Source organism: Tympanuchus pallidicinctus, unplaced genomic scaffold (assembly GCF_026119805.1).
Source record: "Tympanuchus pallidicinctus isolate F22 unplaced genomic scaffold, pur_lepc_1.0 scaffold8, whole genome shotgun sequence".
Classification (NCBI taxonomy): Eukaryota; Metazoa; Chordata; class Aves; order Galliformes; family Phasianidae; genus Tympanuchus; species Tympanuchus pallidicinctus.
Genome location: NW_026294802.1, coordinates 50,877,056 through 50,904,337, shown reverse-complemented (window position 1 = coordinate 50,904,337; position 27,282 = coordinate 50,877,056). Strand labels below are relative to the sequence as shown.

At 46.2% G+C, this 27,282-nt stretch overlaps 2 protein-coding genes across 6 annotated transcripts; one reads left to right on the top strand and one right to left on the bottom strand.

Annotated features, from left to right (window-relative positions):
- Positions 1 to 2: 2 nt before the first annotated feature.
- Positions 3 to 3,155, top strand: BBLN (bublin coiled coil protein). Its single transcript, XM_052669399.1, has 2 exons — positions 3 to 131; positions 1,558 to 3,155. Exons 1-2 carry the CDS (start codon positions 41 to 43, stop codon positions 1,749 to 1,751), a joined length of 285 nt encoding a protein of 94 aa, XP_052525359.1. The 5' UTR covers positions 3 to 40; the 3' UTR covers positions 1,752 to 3,155.
- On the bottom strand, positions 2,604 to 23,759 carry CIZ1 (CDKN1A interacting zinc finger protein 1). 5 transcript variants are annotated; one of them, XM_052669396.1, is made up of 17 exons: positions 21,704 to 21,838; positions 21,346 to 21,470; positions 19,340 to 19,464; positions 16,730 to 16,896; positions 15,892 to 16,024; positions 14,952 to 15,012; positions 12,088 to 12,161; positions 11,634 to 11,713; positions 10,411 to 10,593; positions 9,955 to 10,085; positions 9,457 to 9,541; positions 8,756 to 8,869; positions 8,273 to 8,458; positions 7,582 to 7,651; positions 6,385 to 6,506; positions 3,373 to 3,782; positions 2,604 to 2,931 (listed from the first exon to the last, which is right to left on the bottom strand). In XM_052669396.1, the coding sequence occupies exons 2-17, from the start codon at positions 21,441 to 21,443 to the stop codon at positions 2,916 to 2,918; spliced, it is 2,055 nt and encodes a 684-aa protein (XP_052525356.1). In that variant the 5' UTR covers positions 21,444 to 21,470; positions 21,704 to 21,838; the 3' UTR covers positions 2,604 to 2,915. The 5 variants fall into 5 exon arrangements, with proteins under 5 accessions (XP_052525356.1, XP_052525355.1, XP_052525353.1 ...); XM_052669395.1 differs by lacking the exon at positions 2,604 to 2,931 and having other exon boundaries at positions 3,049 to 3,490; positions 3,572 to 3,782; XM_052669393.1 differs by lacking the exons at positions 2,604 to 2,931; positions 21,704 to 21,838 and adding an exon at positions 23,654 to 23,759 and having other exon boundaries at positions 3,049 to 3,782.
- Positions 23,760 to 27,282: the final 3,523 nt, after the last annotated feature.

Sequence of the window (27,282 nt, the reverse complement as noted above, 5' to 3'; positions counted from 1 at the left end):
GCCCCCCGGCAGCCCGGCGCTCGGCAGGGCGGCGGCGGCGATGTCGGGGCCTAACGGTGATCCGCACGTGACGCTGGGCCCCGCCGGGCGGGACGGCGGCGACGAGGACGGGGACGGCTTCGGGGAGGAAGGTGCGTGCGGGCAGCGCGGCCCTCCGTGCTCACCGGAACCCCCGTGCCGACGGGTCCGCTGCGGTTCCCCTTGCGGGGCGGGGCTGTCGTAGGAGGCCTGGGGGAAAACGGGCGTTGGGCTCAGCGGGGGCCAAACCCGGCCTCGAGGCTGCGGTCGCTGCTCAGCGTCACCCCGCGGGGATCTGTGCTGTGGGTCTCCATGAAGCTGTTATCTGTTCTGCAGCTGGGGCTGCCTGCTGGAGCTGTGGGCATTGCTTGGGTGAGCTGAGCTGAGGCCGTGGATCGCTTTCCCTGACCTCAAATAGGAAACATTATTTCTTGCCACCTTTCTTGTCAGAGGAGTAAGCGGCGTGATTGCTTTGCTCGCAGCCAGTATCTCTTGGTTAAACTTCCATACATTACATACATATTACCAGGGTAGCAACCGAGTGGGACAAAGATGGGCTGAGTGATTTTGGTGCAGCCCCCACATCACCCATAGGAGTGAAATGAGCACCTCCTCCTCATCCCTCAGCGCTGTGCCGTGCCTGGCTCGATGCCCTCTCAAAGGGGAGAGCCAGCATGCGGTGCTGTCTCCCAATCCCCTGCCCACCATCCTCACTGGGTTCAGCCCCTGCCTCCCTGCACTCTGCCAGCCCGTGCTACTTCAGGAAGGAGCACAGCACTGCTCTGCCTGGGCCCTCCAATACATCACGGGGATTAACAGTGCTGATCCACATCACTGTGAAATGCCATTGTACTGCAGCTAACACTTGAAACAGATTCTTTAAATACAACATCAACTAGGAAAACCATCAACTAGGAAAGCTATCAGGATTGTTTTGAATTAGTTTGGTTTTAACTCACATTACCCAAAGTCTTAACGGTGCACAAAAACACTGTAGTTGGACTCGGTGCTTCACACCTCCCTTGGAAAGGGTGTGGGCACAGTAACTGTGCTGCATTGGTAATCTGAACCCAGGAAGGCATTCCTGAGTCACATCGCAGCCTGGGAGCCTTAGACACGTAATTCACAGAGTGTAAATGCTTGGACACACTGCTAGAATGCCTGCATCCTCATCAGGAAAGCTGATCCCTAAGGCAGCTCTAACCGCTGACTTGCCCTTGGGATTTGGCACTGTTGATACTTGCACCACTGCATACTGGTGATCAGCCCAAGGTCAGCTATTTACATAGGTGACCAAAGGCTTTCAGGCTGCCCAAAATGAGTGTGTTGCCCCCTGGTAACTTGCCTTAGATCTTGTTACCAGTTCTCCAGCTTCCCATTGGTCTCACTTGACAAGTGAATTCAATACCTGCAGCATTCTGTTGCATTTTACTTTACCCACATGGTGGCAGGTAAGAGACAGCCAAAATGCTGTGGGCATGTTCTCCAAGAGCCTTCACTGACTTGCATTGAACAACCTCTTATTTCTCTTGCTTTTAGAATATGCAGCAATAAACTCCATGCTGGACCAGATCAGCTCCTGCTTGGATCATCTGGAAGAGAAGAACGATCACCTCCATGCCTGCCTGAAGGAACTGCTGGAGTCAAACCGCCAGACCCGCCTGGAGTTCCAGCAGCAGAGCGAGCAGCACAGCATGGGAGCTGACGTGCAGGGGCCACAGCCTCCTGTCTAGCGCACTGGCCACAAGCTTGGTTGCTAAGGGGACATTTACTGGTCACTGTTTATCAAAAATTGAAGAGTTACCTCCTCCCCGTTACATAATCCTTCCTGTGGCAGTGCCCAGCCATTCACCTCCATGTTCTGATTTCCTTAGCTGTGTGATAGGTGCACTCAAGTGGGTGTAGGAGACGTGGCTCTCTTTGCTTCCAGCATTAATGCAAGCATGGCCACGTGACGTGGCTGAAGTGGTTGCAGAAAGCCTCAGGCTGTGCAGGTTGTTTGCAAGGAAGCTCTCTTCACAAAGTAGAAAAATGATCATGGTGTTTTGTACTGCTGACTCCAGCTGAGCAGTGCTACAGCTCCTGCCCCTTCCCTCACTGAGCACACTAGGCAGGGCTTGTCCTGACTCCAGGCTTTCTCTGGCAGCTCTGGTCACAGACTTGGAGGAGGGGGTCCACAGATCATCTGCTGACTTGAAACCACAGCTTCCCCATTATTCACATTCACTGTAAGTATTACAGGTAGTCCCAAATCACTGGACTTCTCTGTTCCATTCCAGGCAGATAAGATGAGCTACAAGGTAATGATTTTAACTTAGAATCAGAAGCCACCTAACTCCTTGAGCTGCCATTAAGGACTCAGGCTTAGAGAGGCAGAGCAGCCTGGTTTGCCCCAGTGAATTGGTGACCGTATGGTGCTCTGCCTGCCACGGGATGAGAGCAGAGCCCTCCCTCTGTATTTTAACAGGAGTAATCACGAGCATTCTGGTTTGAAACTCTGTGAACTCAGGATGGCCTGGTGCCAGCACTGTGAAGCAAATCTGAACTGTTCTACTTCTGTAGAGTTAAAGGAGTTTTTTTGAAAGTTGAAGAAGTTATAAGAAATCTGTTTTATTAAAATCAGTTGAAACAAAATTTGTTCCTGAGAGTCTCCACTATGAGAACAGACTGTATTAAGCTTTATGGTATTAACAGATGAGCAAGATGCACGTTGTTGCCTAGCTTAGGACACAGTAGTGGTCCCAGAGTGTGCATCTTTGAAAGAAAACCATTCGGAAGAGCAGAATTGGGCACAGTCTCCCAAGAAACAAACTTCTCTGCCTTAGAAGGAAGCAGAGGGGAACTACGTGGTATTCGTAGTGGAAGAAAATGGGAAAAAATGTCTGCATCCATCTACTTCATGAACCATATCCCCTATGAAAAAGAAAAATAATCACATTACATTCTTCTTTCAAGTTCAACAATCAAAGCAGTCTTTCCACATGATTGCAGTATCCAAACTATACAAGTAATAATCAACACCATCCCATATTAGACACGCTAAAGCCAGGCTTATTTTATTCTTAAAATAAAAACAGCAGTAAAGTTGAAGGTTTTTGCTCTATTAAAAGACTCCGAAAATAAACATTTCCAGCAAATATGGTGTGGAAAGGGCTCTCTCTCCCTTTAAGGCCACTCTATCTGGGTTTGCGCCTAGAAGAGCGTCTGCACCCAGCAGAGGTAAGACTGGCAGTCTCACTTTTGGCAAGGGAGGAGGGCTCTGCTGCTGCCTCCTGGCTTACGTTTGATGCCTCTTTCTGTCCCAACCCCCCTCCGCTCCCTGGATCCTGGCAGTGCTCTGTGCCTTCCCCTTGCCTGGCTGCATTGGCTTCCTCCTCCTCACACACAGCATGTCCCAGCAACTCCCCTGCGGCGCTGCTCTCTTCGGGGAGCGGGCAAGTGGCAGTGGATCTGCTCTCCTGTAGGCTTTCTTCTACAACCATGATTTCACACACATCAGTCATGCTGGCTAGGCTTTTGCTCTCTGCTACAGAGGTGGCCAGCTTGCCCTTACCCTCTGGAGACCTCAGAGCTTGTTCTTGCAGTGCTGACAGCTCTGTACCCTCCTTGTCTAGCCCATGATTGGCATTCATCTTCTTGCTGCTATCTTCTGTTGTAGCAGGAGGCTGTTCCTGATCATCGAGCAATTGGGAGCTGGAGCCCTGGGAATGCAAAGGAGCCTCCGGACAGGCAGCTGTGGCACGATGCCTTGCTACCTTGTATCTCTGCAAACACAAACAAACCACTGTGAGCGACAAGTCCAGCCAGATGCCGGCACTGCAGCAGCAGCTGGTCCAGAAAACCTGTACAAAAATAATGGTGAGTGACAGCTAGACTCTGCAAGAGCACAACCTGCCTGAGCCGGTCTCCTGGCCTGGCTGCAGAGGCTTTCAAGCAGGGAAAGGGCAGCTCCTGTGAGAAAAAGCAGCGATATTAAATATGTAATTACTTTGTGCTGAGTGCGTGGCTCCCGAGACAAAAATCCCGTCTGGTAACTGTTGATCTCAGACTGAGGACTGCGTAGATACAACAGTACAAGGACAGCTCTTAACTCCAGCTGCCGCCAGGACCTAACAGTGGACGCGCACTCTGGATACATGAGGCTGTGCCCTGCCTTTACCTGGAGAGGAGTGGTTTAATGTTCAACAGCCACAGCAAGACTTGAGTTGAAAGCTTAAGATTTTTCATTCTGCTGACACAATCTGTGCAAAGCTGCTGGCAGGAATACTAAGAGATCTCAAGTATCCTCATCTTAAAAGGTGCTGAGGTTATCTCCAGAATAAAGGTGAGCACACGTTCAGTAAAATGACTCGTTTACACCAGCTACCATGATAAACCAGCAGAGGTCTGTAAGGAAATTAAAATGGCTACCAGGCATTTTTTCAAGACTGGATTTCAGAAAAACAGTGATGCTACATAGCTAACATGCAGCAGGAATCTGCTCTTTGAAGACCCAGACGCAGTATGAAGTAAGAGAATGACACAAGCAGTTCCACAGCAGTTCCCTTTACCACCACGTCCCTTTCATCCTTCTGCCAAAAGCTGCCTTGGACTGGCACTAGCATTAGACTTCACAATTGTACAGAATTATTTTGGGCACTCTGCCTTTCACCACTGTCTAAGCAGTGCTACTGCAGTCTGCAGCATGGAATTAGAGCACACCAGACAGACAGCTTTACATCTGACTTCAGTACATCATCACAGGCTTGTTCTTTCCCCAAATATCCTCAAATACTGGGATATGTGTAATATTGTAATGCACTGGAGCAAAGTCAGTGAACCAAGCAATAACAGTGCACCCAAATTTAACCAGGCACAAGCATGCCAGTTTGTTTTCACAGTGAAGCTGTGAACTGCCTCACCAGCAGACAGTTCTCTGCTTTGAAATCCTCTGTGAGTCTATTCTGATGAGAATACTCTGAAATTGGAAATGATTTCATTCTGATTGTGACACAGCCAAGCAGAATAGCTGTTAGCCTGCAGATATTTAAGGTTGGATTTCTGCCACAAATAATTCCTCTAAGTCACTCCAGTGTCCATTTGAAGAGTATCTGATTTCAGCTTTTAAATGGGCCAGAAAGAAGGTATACACACTGCTGCAGCAGTGTCACTCCATGCTGATCTAAAATAAGCAAGGAAAGCTGCAAGGCCAATTCCTCCGTTCCAGAAATGACGAGCTGCAGGAGAGGATGAGCAACCCTCAAAGAACAGCTGCTTCTCCTGCTATTTGCCATTCCAAATCCACAGCTCCTAAGTGCTGGCTTCTGCAGCAACCCCAACCCTTGCTGAAGGACACGGTGGTTGATAGGGAACAATTAACCTGTCTGAAAGACGAGCAGGAAAACTCTAAAATGCAACAATGGCTGGATCTGTGGTCAGGAAACACGTTTTGTGTGCTGGCAGGTAACAAAGTCAGCATGGGAGCCTCCCCTCTTTCCAGGGTGAAGGAGTACTGCTCTCCTACATGGGCAGCGGTAAGCAAAGGAGAGGGCAGAGACAGTGCAAACCCTGCACACCCAGCTCAAGGTGCCAAGCCAGGCCCTCACCCCCAGCAAGCCAACAAGGACAGAACGATGGAGGCAAATTCCAAGACAGCCTAGCAGGGAAAGTTTCTGAATATGAAGCAACAAGGGGCAATGCTGCTTCTTCAGGTGAAACCAGTACAGCAAAAGAACAGCAACAGCTGGCAGAGATTTATGCTAAGGAGTTTCTAGGAAAGCACTGCAGACAGAACGACTGACTTCATTTGCAGGCGGACCCTGGGGACCAAACGGACTCTTTCAGCTCGTAGCTTCCGTATCTCAGAGCACTGTTGTTACATTTCCAATATCTGATTTTACCAGGCTCCTTCATGGATGAATCACACCTGAAATGCTGGCTAAAGGAGCTGTTCCTGCGCTCACTGTTGTACTGCATGGAAAGATGCATAAGCACCAGCTCTCTTTAAAAAGAATAGCTTCTTTCTGTTTTGCTCTTTCCCATTTTGACCCACCTGTAATCTGTCTAACAAAGAAAAGAAGCTTAGGCTAAACAGCAGACTCTACAGGCTCAGCAAACAGATCAGACACTCTGAGGAAGACTTCCAACCAGAAATGGGCAACAAGATGACAGTAGCAGTAGCTGGGAAGCAGGACTGGACTGGTTTTGGATCTAAAGGGGTGATGGGAGACAAGCACGGAGCACATCAGGAGAAAGCTGTGACACAACGGACACCAAGGGTGATGGAAATGAACTGAAGACGAGACAACTAATGTGGCGGATTCACTGAAGAGACACGCACAGGGGTAGTAACAAATGCCAGGCCATGCAATCGCCAAAGGGTCTAACCTGAAAGTTCTCAAAATGCATCAGGGACTTGCAGTGTGCGAGCCGGGCAGCAGAGTCGCTATGGTAGAATTTGTGACACAGCCTGCAGAGGTAACCTGCGACGGGGACCAGAAAATCCAGGCCTGTGAAACGGGAGGGGAAGGGAAATCACAGATCACATTGAATGGAACTCAAAATAATGAAAGTATGTTAAAAGGGAAGTTAAACAAGGGAAGGAGGAAAGAAGAAAGGAAATTGGAAAGCTTTGCTTCTGTTAATGAGGGGTTTGCAAGATGACTTGCTGAATATCTTGTCTTACCATGGGATGGCTGTGCGCTTGATATTCAGAGAGAAATCTGGCTGCCAGAGCAAAGAAACTACATATAGCATTAAGGGGGAAAAAAAGAAAGGAATACAATGGAAAACTACAGAGAACATGTGATCTAATGTAATGGGATCAAACCAAGCAGAAGACAGCAGGCGCGCAAGAGGAACACGCAGAGAACATTCACAGCATGAATCATTATTCCATCTGCCACACGATAGTGGAAGGTTACAGCGATATGGAAGATTGGTGTAAGCAGCTCTCTCCTTGGGCACAAAACAGCCTCTGCAGAGCTGCCCTCTGCACAGTACAAGTGGCCGTCAGAGGTCTGAAGTCAGAATCACTCACAAGGTGGAGACAAGAGGGACATCTGGAGGCAACACTGCCCACCAGTCCAGCAACGAGTCTGAATAACCACTAAGTAGAACGTGGGGGTTTTGAAGCAGAGGAAACATGCACAGTTTGGGCTCTGGCAGAGAGCTTGATGCCATCAGTACTGTTCAGTATTTCCACGTAAGCTGCATTTCTGCTGGAAAGTGTTCTCATCAATAAGCTTTTAGGCTCCATTTTTCCAAAGCATCCCTCGTTTTCTGCCTAGTTTCTTCAGTACTCCTATCCCATTTGCTCTGTTTCCTGCCTTGGTAAGATATCTGGCTCTCGCCATTTCTTCCTCAAAGACAAAGGCAGCTGACAAACATCCACCACATCCCTTATCATTGGCTTAGAGAACAACCTGGCCCCTTCTCCACACAGCAGTGACCTGCAACGGTCTGATGCAGATGCTGAAGCAATAGAGCCAAAGAATTTGTAACAGCAGCAGACAGAGACAATCCTCTCTCATGGCACGCAGCCAGAGAAGTTCTGTGGGCCTTAGTGCTTCTGTGTTTGCTTACCATAGGCTGTATCTGGGCAATACTTCTCACTTCCTTTGTAATCCTCCAAAGACACTTCCTTCAGCCCACTCTGGAAACCAAAAGAGCATTAGTGCCTAGCATATCTATGTCAATTCCCTTCCCTTTTTCTGGTAAACTTTGAAGTAAAACAGAGGATTCGTGTACCAGAGATGGAGTTGCATAACATCTGGCTAGTGCCAGATACCCAATGTCAGAAGCCACTTCATGGCAAGGGTTAAAAGCATACCTTACATTCTAAGCCTGAAGTAGTTTAGCTGTGTACCTCCTCTTGGTAACAGCTCTGTACTGGGAAAATGGTATTTATCGAGATAAATCTCTACCCATTTGCCATGAGACCAAGCTGCTGCTGGGCTATTAAAGAGATTATGTCAATGTCTTTGATAAGAAATTTGTTCCCCTTGAAAAAAAACACTGCTTATGCTCCTCACAACAAGGTAATGTAAGATACCAGTAGGAGCTGTAGCACAGTAGAAATACCCTTCTGCATCCACACAGTGTTTGATTCTCTAGAGCACAGGACAGTGCAAAAGAAGAACTCCAGGGCCCTCACCCTCCTGCTGCAGGGTGGCACTAGACTCTAAACCCTGAGCTCAAGCAGACAAGAACAACCAAACTCACACAAGCCCACAGCAGATTCTCAGACAGATCAGTCCTCATTTGCATGGCATACCTGCTTGGCAGCAGAATCCTCATTCTCTACCAGCACTACATCAAGGTCTTCTCCCTCACCAGTTCCCTCCTCTTCTTCCTCCTCCTCTTCCTCCTCTTCATCATCTTCAAAACAGCCAACAGCATCCACTGTGATCAACTCCTCTGAATCTTCTGGGCTGCCCAATTCCTTCTCTCCCAGTCTCACCTGACGGGTACAGAAAAGAAAGATCAACTCTGCACTCTCCATCTAAACACAGAAGACCCCAGGCTCTGAACAGACCGCATCTTGCAGTAGATGGGACTGCAAGAGAGGCACAAATCTATCTTGCTTGCACATACATCCACATCCTGACCCTTTTTCACACCATTTCTCTTAAAACAGGGTTTGAAGAACTGTATGCCTTCCCTTAATCCCTGCAGTAGTCAGGGAAGCTGAAAGCTAATGAGATCTGCAATGTAGCTGCTTCCAGCACTGGGTGGCCCTGTACTCTGGCAGCATTACCTCTTTGGCTTTCTGTTTATGCTCAGGAGACTTCATATGCTCCACAAACTTGCGAGGGGTCTTGAAATGGCGGCTGCAGACAGTGCAGAAAGGACGAAGTGAGCGTTTGGCCAGCTGAAGAGAGAGGAGAAGCCCAGTCAGCCACAAAAGGCACCACTCTGAACAAGTACAGCTTAAACTTGGGTGAAACAGTTTAAACTGTGTCTAAAACAGGCAAACCACAAAAAAAGTCTTATTTTCAGGAGAAAGGGATCACTGGCTCTTATCTGTGAAAACAATGGAAAATGTGCATGACAAAACAAATGTGTTTTATAAAAGGTTTTCTAGCAATTTTTCCCCAGGACCCAAATACACACACAATAAATACAGTGGCCTGCCTAAACTTTAACTCAAAAACTTAAAGGCTGCCCACCAATTCCTCCATTCCGTTGGTTAGGTAAATACAGTAGACCATGCTTATTTAGAAAGTTGAGAATTAAACCAGAGTTGCTTCAGGCCATAACATGACAGCTGGAAGTCCAGCCTTATACCAGTGACCAAAGGCAGTAGGCAGCATGGCAGTGCCTCAGTGAGAGCGTTACCAGCCTCGTGCATCTCTCCAATCACCTTTCTCTTGCTGCTTGGGGAAGTAGGAGATGCTGGACAAACTCAATCCCCACCAGAGGTCAGTGCAAAGGAGAAATCTGTGCTGTGGTTATTACCTTGTGTTCCTGGGTCCTGCGATGTTTGATCAGATCCCCTGTGAAGTGTATCTGACACGTGTTACACCACCGCTGCTGGGTCTCTCTGAAGTGACAGCAGAAGCATCTGTAAGCCATAACTTTTTACATTCCCCATGGAACACTGCCACGTGCAATTTGTTTCAGCATTATTTTCCTCAATATCACTAACTTTACTTGCTTGGATTTATCTTTTCCATTTTCCAGCCCCTTACATAGGGAACATAGCTCATGCAGAAAGGCACCAGTTAAAACAACTCTCCAGTTTGATCTACCGGATTAAGAACTGCACACCAGGTCAAAGTTCACAACACTATCCTTTATCAGGAAGGAAGATGCCAGAAGCAGCCTAAGGCTCAGAAACAAGAGGGATTTTGTACGTTATCCTGGAGCACAGGGGCACCTTGGTGCACTGAAGAGTTTTGGAACTCATGTAGATCCCTGCTGAGATCATGTTTGCTATCTCAGACCAACACTCACCCATCTTTCTCCGCCAGCAACTTCTGCTCCTTCACCATAGGCAGTAGAGAAACAAAACAAACATTGCTCATGTGCTGAATCTCCCCAAGTCGCTGCTGGTGCTGAATTCCAGCCATGTGGGCTTGGAAATTCTAAGAAAAGGTTAAGAGAAAGATCCATTTAAAGATATTCAAAATACAGAATAATAGGCATGAGCTACGCTTTCCATTCTCTTAAATGCTGTATAACAATGAAATGGTATAAAAGCTTAAGACCACGGCTGCCTGGGGATCCACCCACACTTGTTCTCAGGTTGCCTGCCAGCTCCTCAGAAGAGGTTTGCTTTATCTGCATGCTTGTCATTATTTTTTTAATGCTTCTCTGGCTAACAAGTCTTGTGATGCACCTCCCCGTGGCAGCAGGCCTCCAATTCACTTCTCTTGACCATCCATCCCAGTCAGACCCGTGGATTTGTACCTGCTGATTGCAGCAGTTGGTCTTGCAGATGTAACAGTAGAATTTAAGGGCTGATTCAGGGTTGGAATCAGCTGTGCCCATCTCGCAGGTCCACTGCCCTGGTTTCAGAGCTGTTGTACTGATAGCTCTGCTCTCGCTGCTCTGCTGGATAGTCACTTTCAGTGAACCTCCAGAGCTCAACACCTGCCGGGAAGGAATCGAGATTAAGTCAAAACTCTAAGTAGAAGAGACTGAAAATAAATACTTGCATTTTAGACGTGCCCTGAGCTCTCTACTCCTTAAGAAAGTGCATTTAAGCTGGAATTCACAGGAAATTGATAAGACTCTCACAATACACTTCTTCTCCCAGCACTGCTAGATCGGAAATCCCCGTGTCGTAGTACCAGGCCTAGCAGTACAAATGGTCAGCCTCAGTACAGTGTATGATCCACTTACTGAAGATAAACATTGTTTGGTGCCTTGGTAAGGGCCACTATCAGCTCATGCTTCCCTGCAGAATAAAAGGAAGCTCAGAATCACATCTGACAGAGGAAGAAGCTCCTACAAGGGCGGGATGACACATTTAATCACATCACCAAGCCACAAATGTCTCCAGCAAAGGAAGACTTGAGTCCGATTCATGTAATGGGTTAATCTTTATCTGTTTTTGCAGATTTAAATAACGAAAGATCTGGTTTGGCATGCAGCACGTGGGCAAGATATTTCATGTAGAAGGCTCTCAGGTTGCTAGCTTCACCCATGTCTCACTTTTTCCAAGATGCCTTTCAGAAGCACAGACTCCCACTATCTGCTCATGTCTGCTGCAATGGCAAGTTCCATAGCAGCTGCACATCTACTACCATCACCCCATATTTTTTACATCTACTCTTCAGCAACAAAAGGTGTATTTTTAGCTGTGTCCCTTTAATACAGATATTTGTTAATGGTTCTTTCAGTTCATCTTTCCATCTGAGTACTGAGCTCTTAGCAGACCCAGCATCCACAAGCAGGCAGCAGCAGTGAGGTTCAGGCTAGCAGAGGCACAGAAGCAGCAAGTCAGAGCAGACTGCACAATAACTGCAGACATATTATGCCTTATTGCTAGGGACAACAGCTTACAGCAGGAGACGGAGCTCCAGACGTGGGTGCCATCTGGTTCCCAGTGGCAACGGGCATCTCTGGGATGGAGTGGGAGGTTTTATGTTCTGTACCACCCCAGCCTGCATGGAACAGCATCTACTCACCTCAGGAGCCTTCGGTTCCTCAGAGAATTTCCTCTCTTTAGAGAGACTTTCAGCTGCGTACTGCTTTACATTATTTGTACCTGGGGACAGAGAGTCACTTCAGCTGCCTTAAATCAGAATAGCAATGAGAAAAAAACAAAAAACAAAGCAGCAGGTGAATGAAGTCAGGGAGCTTTCCTCACAATGCTGTTGGCCATAAGCCCAGCTTACAAACCTGTTTCCAAGTAAGCTCTGTTAAAGGGGAAACTCTTCTCATCATTTGCATTTGCTAGGCAACAGCAACAGCTTTCAGGGGACTATGTTTGGATTTGGTTCCTACATCTTCTCCTCCTTTCCCCACCCTTTATGTGGGGGAGGACATTTCTGAAGACTCACAGGATCTAGAGATGCTGAATGTTAAATGCAGCTCAGGCAAGGAATATAAAAATACAAATCATGGTGCCCAGGAACTCACCATCAGCTTGCACATGGGTGCTCAACTCTTCCTTGCTGCCTGCTGCATTCTCTAATGCAGACTCTTCAGTCACACTTAAAAGATATCAAGAAAACAGCCTTATTTGCAATGTTACAGACCAAGAGATTCAGAAGACAGGCATAGGCAATCTAGGCTATCAAATTCTCCACTAAATCCCCCAAATCAGAAAGCTACTGGATGTGTATTGCAGGCAGGGATTCAGCAGAAATGACATGAAAACAATGGAGAATGGCATTCTAGAACAGATTCAGAAGCAGCAGCCAAATAATCTGGACAGGAAAGTTAGAACTGATTCTCTGAATCACTGCCCTGTTCTGCATGAGGCCTGCAGGGAAATAAGCTCATACAGGAAATATTCTTAGCAAGAGCTCTGAGAGCTCATTCCTTTCCTGATTGGCGACCTGCAGGGAAGCTGCAGTATCTGGACATCACTCCAGGTTGCTATGTGCATGAGGGGACAGAGACCTGTTAGAACTGACCAGTTTCTCAATTATATTTCACAGGGATTTCATCATAACTGCCTGCTCTATTTGTTTCAATAGTGTTTAATTCCAGAGTCCCTACAGCTCTGCTTTTGGGGGGAGTGGAGCTCTACGAGACACACGTCAAACAATTTTGCTTTGTCTGCTTTGGTGCTACTGATCTGCTAAGGAGAAAAAAGACCCCGAGGAGATCACCGAGGAAAAACAAAAGCTGGCTTGCAGAGGGCACAGAGCATACTTTACAACACCTTTCTCTACCCTCTGTTTTTCCCAAAAGGTAACACTTTCACCACGGTTTGAATGAATGCCTTCTCTTTCAGGCCAGCCCAATGCCCAACCTGCCAGCATCCTTCTGCCCACAGGGAGCAGCACATTGTGCACACAAACAATCCAGACTGTGCAGGTACTGAATCCTGCGATCAAAATACACAAGTATCAATCTGATAAATTATGTGGTAAGTGATCATGTAACTGGGTTACACAGCTATAAATACGCAGCAGAGCTTGGGCAGTGCAAGCATGAAGAAAACAAGAGTGGCTGGCATTAACATTATTTGTCAAGTACTGCCAGCAGGCTCAATGCTCACCACACGCAGATGGTGCCAGCACTCCAGGGCAAGGGTTTGCAGCTTAAACTGAAAGTCTAGGGAGCAATCTAGGGGTGCAGAAGCCATTGCAAGCAGGAGCCAAGAAGGAAATGGTGTTATATGGATACTTGTCAGGCCGCACTAGAAGAAATGGGTGTTCAAGGAGGATTTGAAGATGAGTGCTTTCCACACTGGAATGAAGATGCTGTTCCAGGCATACAGATGGCACATATGAGAAAAAGCAGAAGTGGGAAAAACCTGAAGCGAAGGAGGAGGCTGGTATTCCTGGCCAATGGAAAATGAAATGATGAAACAAGAAATAAAAGTGTGGCACGAAGTGGGGGAGACCTATCCTCATCTGTGAAAGGCAACAGTACAACAGTAAGCTATTTTTCTCAGAGACCCATCATCTGCTCATAAAAAGTAAACAAACCCTTCAAAAAAGCTAAGGAGTCACATATCCCAGCTCAATCCCAGCCATAAGACACGAATCAAATCTGGCCCTCCTCAGCTGCTGCTTTGGAAAGGATGTTCCCAGAAGCAGGTTTGCAGCAGTGAGATCTGCCATTCCTCAGATCTGATACTTTTATTGCGTGTAACAGGACGTTGATTAATATCTACTAAATATTAATGTAATTAAAATTAAATTAACTTTAGCAAACAGATTAACAAAACATGCTCAAAAGCCTCTGACTTAGCCCAAACTGAATTTATTCACTTTCTTGCTGGTTCACAGTCCATAACTCACAACGGTCTCTGCTCACATAATATTTATCACCCTTTAATGTTTTACACCATGAAAGTAATATCGAAACATCAAAATGATCATGGAATATTCTCCCTGAAGCTAACTATTAATCTCTAATCTACAGATGGGAAACCAGAGAGGTGAAGAAACTTGTCCAGAAGCACGCAGTGAATTGTTAACAGGGAAGATCAGAGGACCCAGGAGCCCTGACTCACAGTCATTAACATATGTTGGAGAATTCTCAAATCAGTGCCTCCACAAATCTTTATTCACTCCTTCCTGTTCTCCCCCTGCAGTATTGAGAGTTCTGGAAGAGGTACAGCACTGTGCAGATGGCACGAGGAGCTCTGCTAGGTGCCTTCCCACTAGATGGCAATGCAGCCTTGTCTACTTCTTGCACCCTCTCGAATGCAGGGACTGCCAAGACAGGCCTGCAATGGCCAGCTTGCCTTGCAGATAATAGGATTGCTTTTGTTTATTTTTCACCAACACACAGGGGTACTGGCAAGAGGATCTCTGCAGAAGGGATGCAGAACTCGACACTCCTGAATGTAGGCTTGAATACTATGGAGCATGGATTCCCTTCCCTTTCCATTTCTCAAAAAAACCCCTGTGTTCTCTTACTCCTGCTGTAACCTAACACATCCCAAGGCCTTTCCTCTCTGCTGATACCTGGCTGCTCATTTCCCTTTACAGCACTTAGGCAAGAAAACTAAGACAAATAGCTCAGAACAGTAAAGCTTTCTCAGCTTCTTAGGAGAATCCTGGCAGGAGAACACAGGAGCATTACTTTGTTGCACGCTTGCATAACAGGTATCTTTTATTTTTCATTCCTATCTTCGTGCCACCTTTAACAGAGACCCCTACAAACACATCTCAGTAAGCATCCCCACATTTCCTGAGTTGTTCACGATCCTTTGAAATACCTCCTAAATGCCAGACATCAGGCCAGTACATTGCAGGAAAATGCAATTAGACAATAATGCTAAAGCCAGGAACTGTTTCAATACCACATTCAATAAATACCTCTTCAGTCTTTTTGCTGCAGGCTCAGTGTTCAACAGAGATTCTGCTGGAGTTCTTGGTTCTGCAGGAACACAGAAGATCTCCTTAGCAAAGCAGACCATGCCACCCTAAGCAGGTCCCAGTAAATGGCCAATGCCTATAAAACTATTTTACAGCAAATAAAAATACACACTTGCTTATTCCGAACTTGAGGACTGTAGTGATAAGGTTGAACAGTAAAATAAATTAATCATGACCTAAGAGATTTGAATTTTATTGCAGATGTGATTGTAAGAGGTGGGCTTCAGTAAGAAATCTATGCTTGTGTCTACTAAATGAGTCTTTGTCCTACACCAAGGTGACAAGAGCACAGACCATGCAACATTAACCAGGTGACACAGCCATCAGACAATAACCAGCAGGTAATTTTCTCCACCACAAACACACTGGCCACAGCCTCACCATGTGCCTGCGTTCTTAGGGTGTGCACTTTTCAATCACAATACAGAAGTGGGGATATTCTATGGGATTCAGTGCCAGTGTCTGCTCTGACAACTGGAGCACTCGCTTAAGTCAGCTCTTCCTCAGCCTTTTCATTGCAACTGTTCTGTTTCAGGTGTTTGACTGTGAGACGTTCAGTTCAGCACGGTCAAGGCCATGTGGAAGCCTGAATTTCAAACCAGTTGTGTTTTATTTCCATCATCTTACAAGAAGCTCATTGGCAGGGTGCCTTCAGAGAGCCTTCCATGCAAGGGATATGGGGCAAGCTCATAAACACCAAAAATATACTTTTTACCTGGGTATTTTAAAAGCACCACAAGCAGAGGGCTGTGACAGTTAATTTTGGTATTTACAGTTAGAGAGAAGGGTAAGACTAAAGCTTCTGCAGCCTTTGCTGCAGGAATAGCCTAGAGGAGTTCATAGTCTAGAAGCATTTGTTTCACTATAGGCTCACTCTTACCTGTGGACAGGGAGTTGTTCTGCTCTGACCCTGCTCGCAGTTCCCCTCTAAATTCCATTTTCTCATCACCATGCATGTGAGATGAAGAACCTGCATCCAGCTCCCGCTTCCTGTCAGGGAGCCTCTGGAAGTCCTGCAACAGGCAGAGAGTCTCAGGAGAAGGCACAGTCCAAGTGTGGAAGCCTGCCTTATCCAGCACATCTTTCTGACAAAGCAGGAGGAGAAATGCAAATGCTAATCTGAGAGGAGGGAACACTGATCAATTCATCTGAGAACCATTTTCAGGACACAAACGGGTCTTAATAGTGGAAGGGGGGGAATGTTTGGTTTCTGAAACATTCTCCAGAACATTAAGAATTAAATTTTATGAAATCCACATGAACAGATATGACCCTTACCTTTAAAAAGGGAAAAAAGCAGCCCCAAAAGGCAGAGTTACATATCCATGACAGTAGCAAGTTTTTTGAGATCAACAAGGAGCTCTGGAAGGCTAAATGGGTAAAATTGGCCTCTGAAGAGCAAAGCATTTTCTTATGGTCATTACTTTGAAGATATTAATTCCAAAGGTTCCTTTTCTTTTAGGTTTAAACAGTCCTGCTATGACAAAACATCTGTCCTGATGCAGACGAGAAATCTTTGCATCCTAAATGTAAATGCAGACAACAGGAACCTTAGGGATGGACTTGTTTCTCCATTTCTTTGCCAACAGCACGGTGCAAACTGATTTTTCATTGTAAGGCTCTCTCCTTTCTCTTTGCTCTTCACCTACAATCCAGCCAACTGCTCTAAGTGCCAAAGCAGCACTGAACTGCAGAACGGCGCGAAGCTCTGAGCTCACCTTGCGAAACATCCGGTTCTGCCGCTGGAAGGGAAGGTTGGGGAAACCCAGGCGAGTGGGCTTTAATGAGACCCCGACAGGGGGAGGCCCTAGGAGGGAATGCCTCGTAGCCTGAGGGAAAAACTGCTGCAGTGCTGGGGCTGTCATGTTAAATCCACGCAGGTTTCCTACAATGCAAACACAGCGCATCAGCGTGCAAAGGAGAGAAAAAGGAGAGAGAAAACCCCACTCACAGCAGGGGAAGGGAAGGGCGCATCCACACAAGGCAGCCTCCTTCCCCCGGTGCTGTACGACTGCTCTGTGCTTTAGCCTTTTTAGCCCCCATTGAATGAGTTGATGTGATAGCAGCTACTGCTATATATTGAGCCATGTAATTATAATTGTCCCTGCAGGCTAAGATCATTAGAGCAATTATCTGATCTGAGCACACTAGCATTTGCATTTGCAACAAAGCAAGGTATCGTTTTACAGAATTTCTCAGTAAAAAACAAAAATTCATCCCATGTTTATGCAGCTGGCAGCTCACACCATGGCTTGGCTGCTGTTTAACATGGGCCAGCAACAGCATTTCATCAAAAGCAACACCAGACTTTTCAAAGAGGAGATTTCAGTCTTCTCTGCCATCCAGTTATCGTACAAGCTCTACGTGTCAACCTGAACTCAGACACTTGAGAAGCTGCCATTTCCAATTATAATGCTCTGCTTTCTGAACATCTCTTCTCAGCATCCACAGCCTACTAAGTCTCAAGAGTTCCTAATGAAGCTGGTCCATACTGACCCCGTTTCAGAGGTGAGGGAATGGAAGATGTCTCAGCCGCTCCCTCAGATTCTGACCACCATTCTGGGAACCTGCACTTACACTGCAATTTTTTACTTCTCACTTGAATTACTGCATACTCCGATTGTTTAACAGCTGTTAAAACAAGCCAGAGAAGTTTGCAGATGGACACACAAAATTTGAAGTCAAGCGACACTGCTGAAAAGCTGGAACACAACAGGAAGCATTCCCTCATGTTTGTCTTCAGAACTAACCTCATCTCTTACTACTTAGCACAAATGATCTCTTACTGCAAAAACACGTAGCAGTCTTTAAAAAGAAAATAACCTATAAGGCAAGAAATCATCTCCTGCTCTTGCTTTACTTCTTTTAAAAAATCATAAATGTATTTCAACTGAAGTATTTATTTTTCCCTGTTCCTACTGCTGAAGCCATGTACAATGAATTATTCATCCCCGTGTCTCCCAGGTTCAGAACTACTAAAGCATCAGATATTCTTACATGTAACCCTAAGCTGAAATGACAAAAATAAATAAATCAGATCGCTAAGAAGGGCCACACTGAACACATCTGTACTACACGTCACCCACAGCTAGCTGGTGCAGTCACTGAAAGAGAAGGCAGAACTCAACTCAGCATGTAGAGCTGAAAAGAGAGAGGAACAACACGAAATCAAAGAGCTGCCGTGTGCTCATTAATAAACCTTCTCCTGTTTTCATATCTCATTTGCCTGAGGTCTTTGGCATGCTAATTAAATACAACTTCTCAATAAGAGATTTTAGTTTAGAGAAAAGGCCAGGCTATGCAAACACCAACGTGTTTGAAAGGAGAATGACTGGCTCGTCAGACTTCCTTTCCTCTGCCACAAACACGCACTTCAATCTGGATCTATATTCAGAGTATGACTTGTTTTGTATTACTGTGAGTTTCCCCACAACCTGACAAAGATCTACAGAGAGCCACTGGAGTCACTAGAGAGCCCTCTACTAAATGGGCAAGAGAACAAAAGGCGAGGTAACAATATGCAGAATAAATCTATTGTCTACACATATGGGCACAATTCACACATAAGACAAAAATCCAAGGCATTCCTCTAAAGCAGGCACTTTAAAACTATCCCAGGTACTGATCCTCTGTGTTGAAAGCAGCTGTCAGTTGAAGATATTAGGGAAAAAGCTATGTTTTCACATCCTTATGTTACCAATGCTATTATTCAGGCAGCTTCATAAATTTGTTTTGAAAATGCACCAAAAAATCAACTCGTGGAAACGTAATGATGGAAAAGCAGTGACAGCACACTTCATACTAATGGCAGTCATGTCAGGGAAGCAAAACTTCACACAACAATTGAAACCTAAATCACTTTTCACCACAATGTACTTTATTTGTCTGCACTCCACTAAGCCTGGACAAGCACCTACTTCTGCAAACAAGTTTAGCACGTACGTAACAGTCAATGAAATAAATTAAGTCCCCCAAACGAGACAAGCAGATTTAGGAAAAAAAACCAACTATTTTTCTAAATATATTGATGAAAAATACACTTTCCACCAATTCTATGAGAAAATCCTTTTCCAATGCACGTATTTTGTATCGTTCTGGTAGCTTCTAGTGCTATCCTCAATTGTGAGCATTAAGGCACGTGGGATTTTCATCATGTGAAGAACTTTCATAATGTGTAACACGAACAAAATTTGAAGGGGAAAAAGACGACAAACCCAAATGCCAAATGCGAGGACTGCAACGGTTAAGGAAGAAACAGCCATATTTTGGTTTCAACCCATGAAGAGTGATTAAATAACTGCAGTAAGCGTCTCCCATAACGACAGTACCTTGCATCTGCTGCATGAGTAAGGCCCGCTGAAGCATAGGATTGGCATTGAGAAGGGATGGTTGATTTGCTGCCCGTAAGCTCAGCATCTGTTGCTGTTGTGGTGGCGGCGGCGGCGGCAAACCGCTGGAAAAGAAGGTATTACTCATAAGAATCCAATCAAAACCATAGCCCCAATTTTCAGCAGAGTAGAAGAGTTGAGGTGCTCATATACATGCATGAAAAGACACCGTACACCAACGCTGTATCTTCTTTCTTCCACTCTCCTGGAATTTCCAGAGCTGACAGATTGTCTATCAAGAAATTTGAGGTCAGAGAGAACTCCTTAGCACCAAGCCCACACAGAGCTGTCAAAAAAAACAGCCCAGGAGGTGACTGCAGCTCTACAGCATTATGCAGCAGGTCTCCAGTCGAGACCAGTGATCTAGATCAGCAGCTACATTTAACAACGACAAAAGTTTGGATAAACAGGGAGTTTTCAGCAGCTTAAAGAACGTTTCCCAAAACCTTCACCTCCCACATCGAACCAAACAGGTCATAATTGTAAATGGTGCCCCCTAACTGCAAGAACAGGGCGATAAAATGAAGCACAGCCTTCGCATTTAAAACGCGAGGAGGAAGAATTGTGCTGAAAAGGACTCTCAGGTCCCAGGGAGGGTGGAGCAGGCAGGAGACAAAAGTCTGAGGGAAGCGGCAGGCGTTTCTCCAGGCAATCATTTCTGCAGGCAATAGCAAGGTCAGGGCCTCCTCTAAAAATGACTGCTGACACAGCTAAATCCGTATGGGCTGGAAAGAGGTACAAACATGGATCAAAATAACCGTGTTGACAAAAAAAAATAAATAAATAACAACCTCTTAACAGATTTTACAGCAGCGAATCCTCATGTTTGCTGTGTTGGATTGTTCCAGACTCAGAGCTAAGAAATTTATGCTGGAAAAATCATACTTCGAGAGGTACCTGAGCTCTCCATGCTACTTCTCAGTCAGCCTCTTTTTGGCACGTTAAGGGTTTTAGATATTAAAAAAAAAAAAAAAAGATTGAGAGAGATGAATACTTCCAGAACAGAACGATTCCCTCATTTTCCTCAAAATCATACGCTTTGTAAAGCTGTTTCTGAAACTTGCTAAATCAGAAAATTTGCATTTCTCTTGAAATCACACCCTATTGCTGTGAATTTCCACAGCAGAAGGCTTCACAGGGCCCAGTGACTGCAATTAAACCCATCATTTCAGAGCATTTTTATGAGTTCAATAAATCTCAGCTCATCGGGGACGACCGCTCCATCCGAAACAGCTGTTTTCTCCCTTGTAGATTTTGTAGGAAACCCTGCTTATTTGCCTCTTCGTTTCTGGCAGACACCATTTGTTTTTTTATTTTTTAAAGGAGATAAAGGCCATCTCCCAGTCACTCAGCCCCAGCCCCAGCTGTGGTACCACAGCACAGATCAGTTGTACGGCGTGCAATGACCCCATCCTGGCCAGGAGATGGGGGAGGAGGGAGGGATAGCAGGGAATACGAAATAAAGAAAACAGAAGTTCAGTCCATGTAACATAAACGTTAAAATAAAAAAATACAACAGCGAAGGCCCTGTTTAACACGGCTCAACCACGGGTGTATTTCTGAGAAAAAAGGGCATTTTCCATTATCCAGGGACCCCGCCATCCCACCGCGGGCGGGGAAGGAAGGAGCGGAGCCGACGGGAGGCTGCCTGCAGCATCCCTTCATCCCTTCGCTCTGCCCCGTGCCGTTCCAGCGCCTCAGGGCCGGCTCGCACTGCCAGCACCCCGCGGCGCGGCCTCCCCACAGCGGCCCGCCGCCCCTCATCGCCCCCAAAGCTCCGGACCTCCGTCCGACCCCCCCCGCCCCCGCCCGCCGTCCCCCGCTCCCCTTCGTCGCCTTCCCCGCCAGGGGAGGGCAGGCACGGAGCCGGGCTTCGCCCGGAGGCGGAAAACAGCGGCTCCCTCGGGACAGGCCCGCGATCCCCGGCCTCGCGTAGCGGCGCTTACCGGCCTCCCTGCTGCGCCGGGGGGTGGTGGTGGTGCTGCTGCTGGAGGAGGTGCTGGAGCTGCAGCAGCTGCTGCTGGAACTGCTGCTGGTTGAACATGGCTGGGGAGCTCCGAACGGGGCGAGCCTGACACGAAACGCGGCGGTGAGAGGGAGGCGGCGGCGCGGCTCAGCCCAGCGGCCATGGAGCGGGGGAGCCGCCGCCGCCCATTCATTCACCGAGCCGATCCCCCCTTTCCGCCTCCTCCTCCTTCCCCCCGGGGTCATCGCAAGCGGCAGCCCGCGGAGGAGGTTTCCAAACCCCACCTCCTAAAACCCGCTCCCACCCTCCCCTTCCTTCTCCTGCCCGCCGGCACTCACATCGCGCCCCGCGGCTCTCACCGCTCCCGGCCGCCCGCCTCCATCTTCCCCCGGCGGACGCCCGCCCGGCCCCGCTCCCCGGGCACGAGCAGCTCCTTCTGGAGGGCTGGAGGACCCAGCCGCACCCGCCCGCGCCCTCTGCTCCGGGAGAGCGGCCCTGCACGGCGCGCATCACCCCCGCAGCCTCCTCCCGCACCGCCCCCGTTTCTCGTCCCTTGCACACAGGAGCGGGGTGTCCCGTCCCTCGGGAGGCCCGGGAGGGGATGGGCACCATCTGTCCGGGGCTGGGGCAGGGGGAATTGATAACCGGCTGAAGGGAGGGAGCAGATGGTGTCCAACCGCGTTAGTTTTCTGGTTTTTGTCTTTTTAAATGGACCAAGAAAATCCTTGGTCTCTGAAAACGAGGAAAAAAAACCCCAAACAACAGCCCCTGGCCATTTGCTGTGGTCACATCTTGACGAGGCCGCCACGAGACAAGCAGCCACCTTTTTCTGCCCAAGGAGGCTGTGGATGCCCCATCCCTGGAGGCATTCAAGGCTGGATGTGGCTCTGTGCAGCCTGGTCTGCTGGTTGGCGACCCTGCACATAGCAGGGGGTTGGAACTGATGATCACTGTGGTCCTTTCCAACCCAGGCCACTCTATGACTCTATGATTTTGCAGGGCTGCTCTGCACTGCACATAGGCTGAGATGACTTTTCTAGCAGGTCCATCCACCTGTGTTTTATTTATTTATTTTCACAAGAGTTCCCACAAAACCATCCCTCCAGCACTTGTTTTCTGTGAGCAGGGATTTAATTTTAAGCATTTCCAACGCATGTGGCCTCTGTGTGAAAAAATACTGCACTGTCATTCCTTATATTATGCCTACTAAGGGTAAAGACGCATTTCTGCTCTTTGCCATTCCAGAGAATCCATCCTGAAATAGTTTACTTTATAAATAGCCTTATTATCCACACCAATAAAGACTGCTTGACTCACTAAAGGCCCCAGGATTGATTGTTAGGTGAAAATACTGTAAGCTGAACACAACTCCTGGTGATATACTGTTAGCACTGACAGTTTGCAACGCAACCACGTGTTGATTTTTCCTTTGGGCCTCTTCATACTGTCCCGATCCTACAATAATCCATCTGGAGATGACCATCCATATCAGTCAGTGGCTGCCATGGTAATGCCCACTCACTTATTCTGCCACAGCTGCCTGCACACAGAGGAAACGCTCTCTTGTTAAGCATTAAAGCTCAAGTACCATCACATGGAATACATACATGGAACAGAAAATGTGTTGAATCTTTCAAATAAATTTGCATGACTGATGCTTTTTCCTCTTGTAACCCCGCTGTTATTTACCCCACAGCATTTACCAGTTTGACTTTTTGCAGTGGCAAGATGGTTAGCTTTAATACTAGAGATCCATGACTACTCCCTGTATTAACCAGCTAGATAACAGACAGACATTGGGTTGTAGAAATGACCACAGCTCTGGGTGAGTTGGTGCTAATTGATTTATTTAGTATATGCTTTGTTTGTTATCTTCTGTTTTATTTCTAAAATCTAAGTTTGTGTTTTTTTAAGTGTTCTTGATATGTAATATGCAGAAGTCTATGAAAAGTCATGTTAGTGAGTATGTAAGTAACTTAAGAGTCTGGTGTTTTACTGTTACACGTTCTGATGTAGGGTAGAGGCTTCCCTTAAAGCCTGGGCTTTCTCCTGCTTGGTCCTGTACTCGTTATTCAGTAAATAGCCTTCCATAAGCTTTTAAACCATAAGCCTACCATTCAGTGCACAGACTCTACTGAACTGAGACACAAACCTGAATGTGGATTTATTCCCATGCACACACAGTATATGTATAATCAATGGATATCAAGATGTTACACTCACAAAATAAACAAGAGAGTTAGGCGAAGTGGACTATGATAACAAGAGAGAATAAATGGAAGGCTTACCCTTATGCTGGGCTCACCACAGGTGATCAATCAGAGGTTCAGGCCGTGACTCAGCAGTTCCCATACAGTGTAAGTCAGGGTTAGGGCTACAGAAAGTAAAAACACCTCCTGCTTTATCAACCCACGTTCCAAAGGTGATCTTCAGGATGCAGTAATGTACCAGACATAAACATCATACCTACTTATGGCTTAACTGAATCCAAAGGAGGTTCTACATTCACCTGACTCTGCTCAGTTTGAAGATACAGATGCAAGTTAACGGTGCAGAAATTGGGCTAGGATCCTTTATCACAAGCAACAAAGCAGCATGCTCTGACTGTCAGCCAAGGGGCACTGTTGTTCCTTACTGAGCACTGGTACACGGAACTTTAGCTTGTCTCATGAAAATCAAATTGTTTTTGTCTTCCTTCCCCATGAGGAATATCTCCTTCTCAACAAGTAGGCAGCTTGCCTCTCAGTGTTCAGCACACAGTGTACATATGTGTGAATACATGGAACCTCAAAGACTTGGTGCAACAAGTTGTTACTCAGTGTCTTAAGCCATACAGACTGCAGTATCCCAGGGCCGGGGGTGCTTATACAAAGGTTCTCTCATTGACAATGGCAGGAAATCAAACAGTTATAAGAATGAAAAGGTCAACACAGGAAAATGATCCAGAAGGTGCTCTTCAACAAACAGATGACCCAACAACTGTGTTACGCTTCCACACGATTAAGTGGGGTTGTGACATTTCTTGGTAGATAAGGGGACAGACCATATGAATGTTTTTTATCTAGGAGCTGCATTACATTATATATTCAGACAAGTTTTTGCTGGGCTATGTGAATTTGTTCCAGGGACCAGATCAGGCCTGCAGATAATCAGACATTTCTAGCTTACAGAACATGCCTGGATTGTGCAGTTGCACGTTTTAATTTTAACTCTGATGAAGAGTTGCTGTGCAGTCCTTGGTGAAGCTGCATATACTTGGATTTTCAAAAGCAGTAATCTCCATTTCTCAGTGCCTATGAGAGGTACAAAAAAATCCGTTGCCTACCATTTCCTCTGAAGTCTGCAGTGTTATTACTCACCCATTTCACTAGGATTTAAGCTCGTTCTCACTCCGTGTCTCAAACCTATCAAACTCCTTGAAGAAAAAAGCACTTGGAGCTAGAAAGCACTTTTTTTTCCCCCTCCTTTTCTCTCCTGCTTTTGGAGACTATCCACTGAAATAATGAATAACGGTGTTGAGTTGCACCAGGCCTGCCCTCAAAGGCTGATAGTAGTTAGCAGAGTTATTCTGTTTTCCATCTCCATTTTATCTGTAGAAGGACCACATTCACACATGTGAAAGAAGTAGCACACAGTAATTCAAAGCAAAATTACCAGTGAGACATTCCTCACCACTCACTGTTCTATTGCTTCAGAAACCCATTCCCAATATTTCTCCACTGGCAGGGCAGGCCCATAGCATAGAAGCACAGATACTGCTTTCAGCCCTGGTTCACCACATGGCCAATCTGCTTCTTTCAGAAGAACCATTTCTGTCACCTCACCAGATGTGGAAAGCACAGAGAGCTCGGCTTTGCTGCTCATTTAAACTCACATTCATATCCTAACAGACTGTAACATTCAGCTTCTTTCCTTATATACATTCTGGCTTCTGTGGAGCTGCTTTAAAGACAAACCTTACCCATAGTCCTGTACTCTTTTTGAGGGATTTGCAAACCAGTTCAGCAAATTTCCTGTTTCAGAACAGAAGAAAAATAATCACTATTATGTCCTGTAAGGACAAACACTGATCACGGCCCTCTGAGCTGTTTTTCTTTCAGATAGCTTTTCTAACCAATAAGAACACTAGAGAAACCTTTTATTTGAGAGACAGATACAAGAGATCAACAATGCCACCACAGTATCATCACTACTACAGTAGAATTTAAGTACCTATAAAATTCTTTAAAAATGTATATGAAGATATAAAAATGCCTATAGCAATAGAAACAAATTGGCTATATAATACACTCTACAGTGATGCACAGGGCAATAATCCCATCCCCAGTCCTTTGCAGAACTTACATTCTTTCCTTTATTTATAAACATTTCCCAAACATTCATAACTCTACCTGGAAAGAATGGAAACTGCAACATACGCACTTCTAAGAAACAGTTTGCAGACGACTAGGAGAAGCACAAGGTAATTGCATTCCATGTTTTCGCCTCTTTCTCAGAAGACTAAACGTTATTTTTCCAAGGGCAAACATTCTGTCTTATTTCATAAACACTGCTGCTCTTCAGTATTCCCCCTAACTGATGATCACATAGCTGTTTTTCTCCTAAAGCTTGCACGTGCTGCTGTGTAAGTCACAGGCAGGAGGTATAACAGAATCAAAAGGTCTGTGTGCTCCTCACATCCTTACTGCTAAGGTTCTTGCAGGAGAGAAAATGGAAGGTTTAGGACTGGGATTCTAAGTGCCTGCAGTTCTCATTGCCATCAATGGGAGGTGTAGGTTATCCAGAGCTTGTTGAAAATCAAGCCTCACTTTCTTCAGTGCTGTTTGGGTCTGGTTGAGCTGTATGACTGCAACTGCTGCTGAAATGCTTAAACAGACTCCATGATATTAATGAGTTCTCATAGGAGTAACACTGCAGGCACATACTGTATTGTCATTTCTCTCAGTGTGCAACTGCAAAGCTGAGGAAGCAGTAACTTTTTCTTTTTTAACCTCTGTTAGAGTTCCACTAACGCTGATCTGCTGAGACCTGTGCAAAATTCAGGAATATCACTGCAAATTTTTACCACGTTTCCTCCCTCCCACCTTTCTTGTTTACTTGAAGAACACCGTCAGCTCCCTCCCATCATTCCAGTGTACTTTTGTCCTTGGAGACCCCAGTAAGCTAGACAAATGACCCCTCGATGATAGGACCACATCTTTCCAAGGTTTTTCTGCAGTAAACTTAGAGCCGTGTGCTTAAACTTCAGGTTATGCCAACTTCTAGGAATAAAGCAATTTTTTCTTCTCGTGGTTCTTCATGTAATGCTTCAAAGATCCTTGTGGTGTGAAGTACCCTAAACACCAGCTCTGACTCATAGAGGAAGGTGACATTGCTCTCCAAATGTCTGATGCTCTTTGGTCTTTGTGGTGACATCTAAGAAAGGGCAGCTATCAACTTTTGCTGGAAAAGCAGTCTTCAGAATGGTTTAGAAGATGCTCAAAGACATTTGTCTACAGCATCTATTGAGTTTCTACAGCTTGTTTCTTGATATATGCTAGAAGAAAAAATAGCATCAACAGCCCCCAAAACAACCCACGTGTGCCCTACTATAATGTTACCTATGCAGATGGAGCAGATCTGCTCTCTCTCCCTCCTTCAGCTGTCTGACTTGCATGCTGGTGATGCTCCCAAGCATTTTTCTTCAGCATCTTTCCCACCACAGTGAAGCAAACAGATCCATCCACACATCTGTTGGTTTCTCTGAACGCTCAGGTCAGTATTTCTGCACAGATTCCACTTAACAGACATCTGTGAAACTTTGCCTAGAAGCATTAAAATAAATAATAATAATAAAACATTAACACAAAACACACAGCTCGGAATCTGTTGTGGTTTTGGTGCCCCTTCCCTCATCACCCCCCCCCCAGGGCTGTGA

What these genes read in the sequence shown, in the direction of transcription:
- BBLN (XM_052669399.1), top strand. Translation starts at nt 41, where the DNA reads ATGTCGGGGCCTAACGGTGATCCGCACGTGACGCTGGGCCCCGCCGGG. An exon ending in GGACGGCTTCGGGGAGGAAG is followed by an intron (nt 132 to 1,557) that starts GTGCGTGCGGGC and finishes TCTTGCTTTTAG; the next exon opens with AATATGCAGCAATAAACTCC.
- CIZ1 (XM_052669393.1), bottom strand. Translation starts at nt 21,443, where the DNA reads ATGTTCAACCAGCAGCAGTTCCAGCAGCAGCTGCTGCAGCTCCAGCAC. An exon ending in GCAGCAAAAAGACTGAAGAG is followed by an intron (nt 12,162 to 14,951) that starts GTATTTATTGAA and finishes ATATCTTTTAAG; the next exon opens with TGTGACTGAAGAGTCTGCAT. An exon ending in ATAAACAGAAAGCCAAAGAG is followed by an intron (nt 8,459 to 8,755) that starts GTAATGCTGCCA and finishes TGTACCCGTCAG; the next exon opens with GTGAGACTGGGAGAGAAGGA.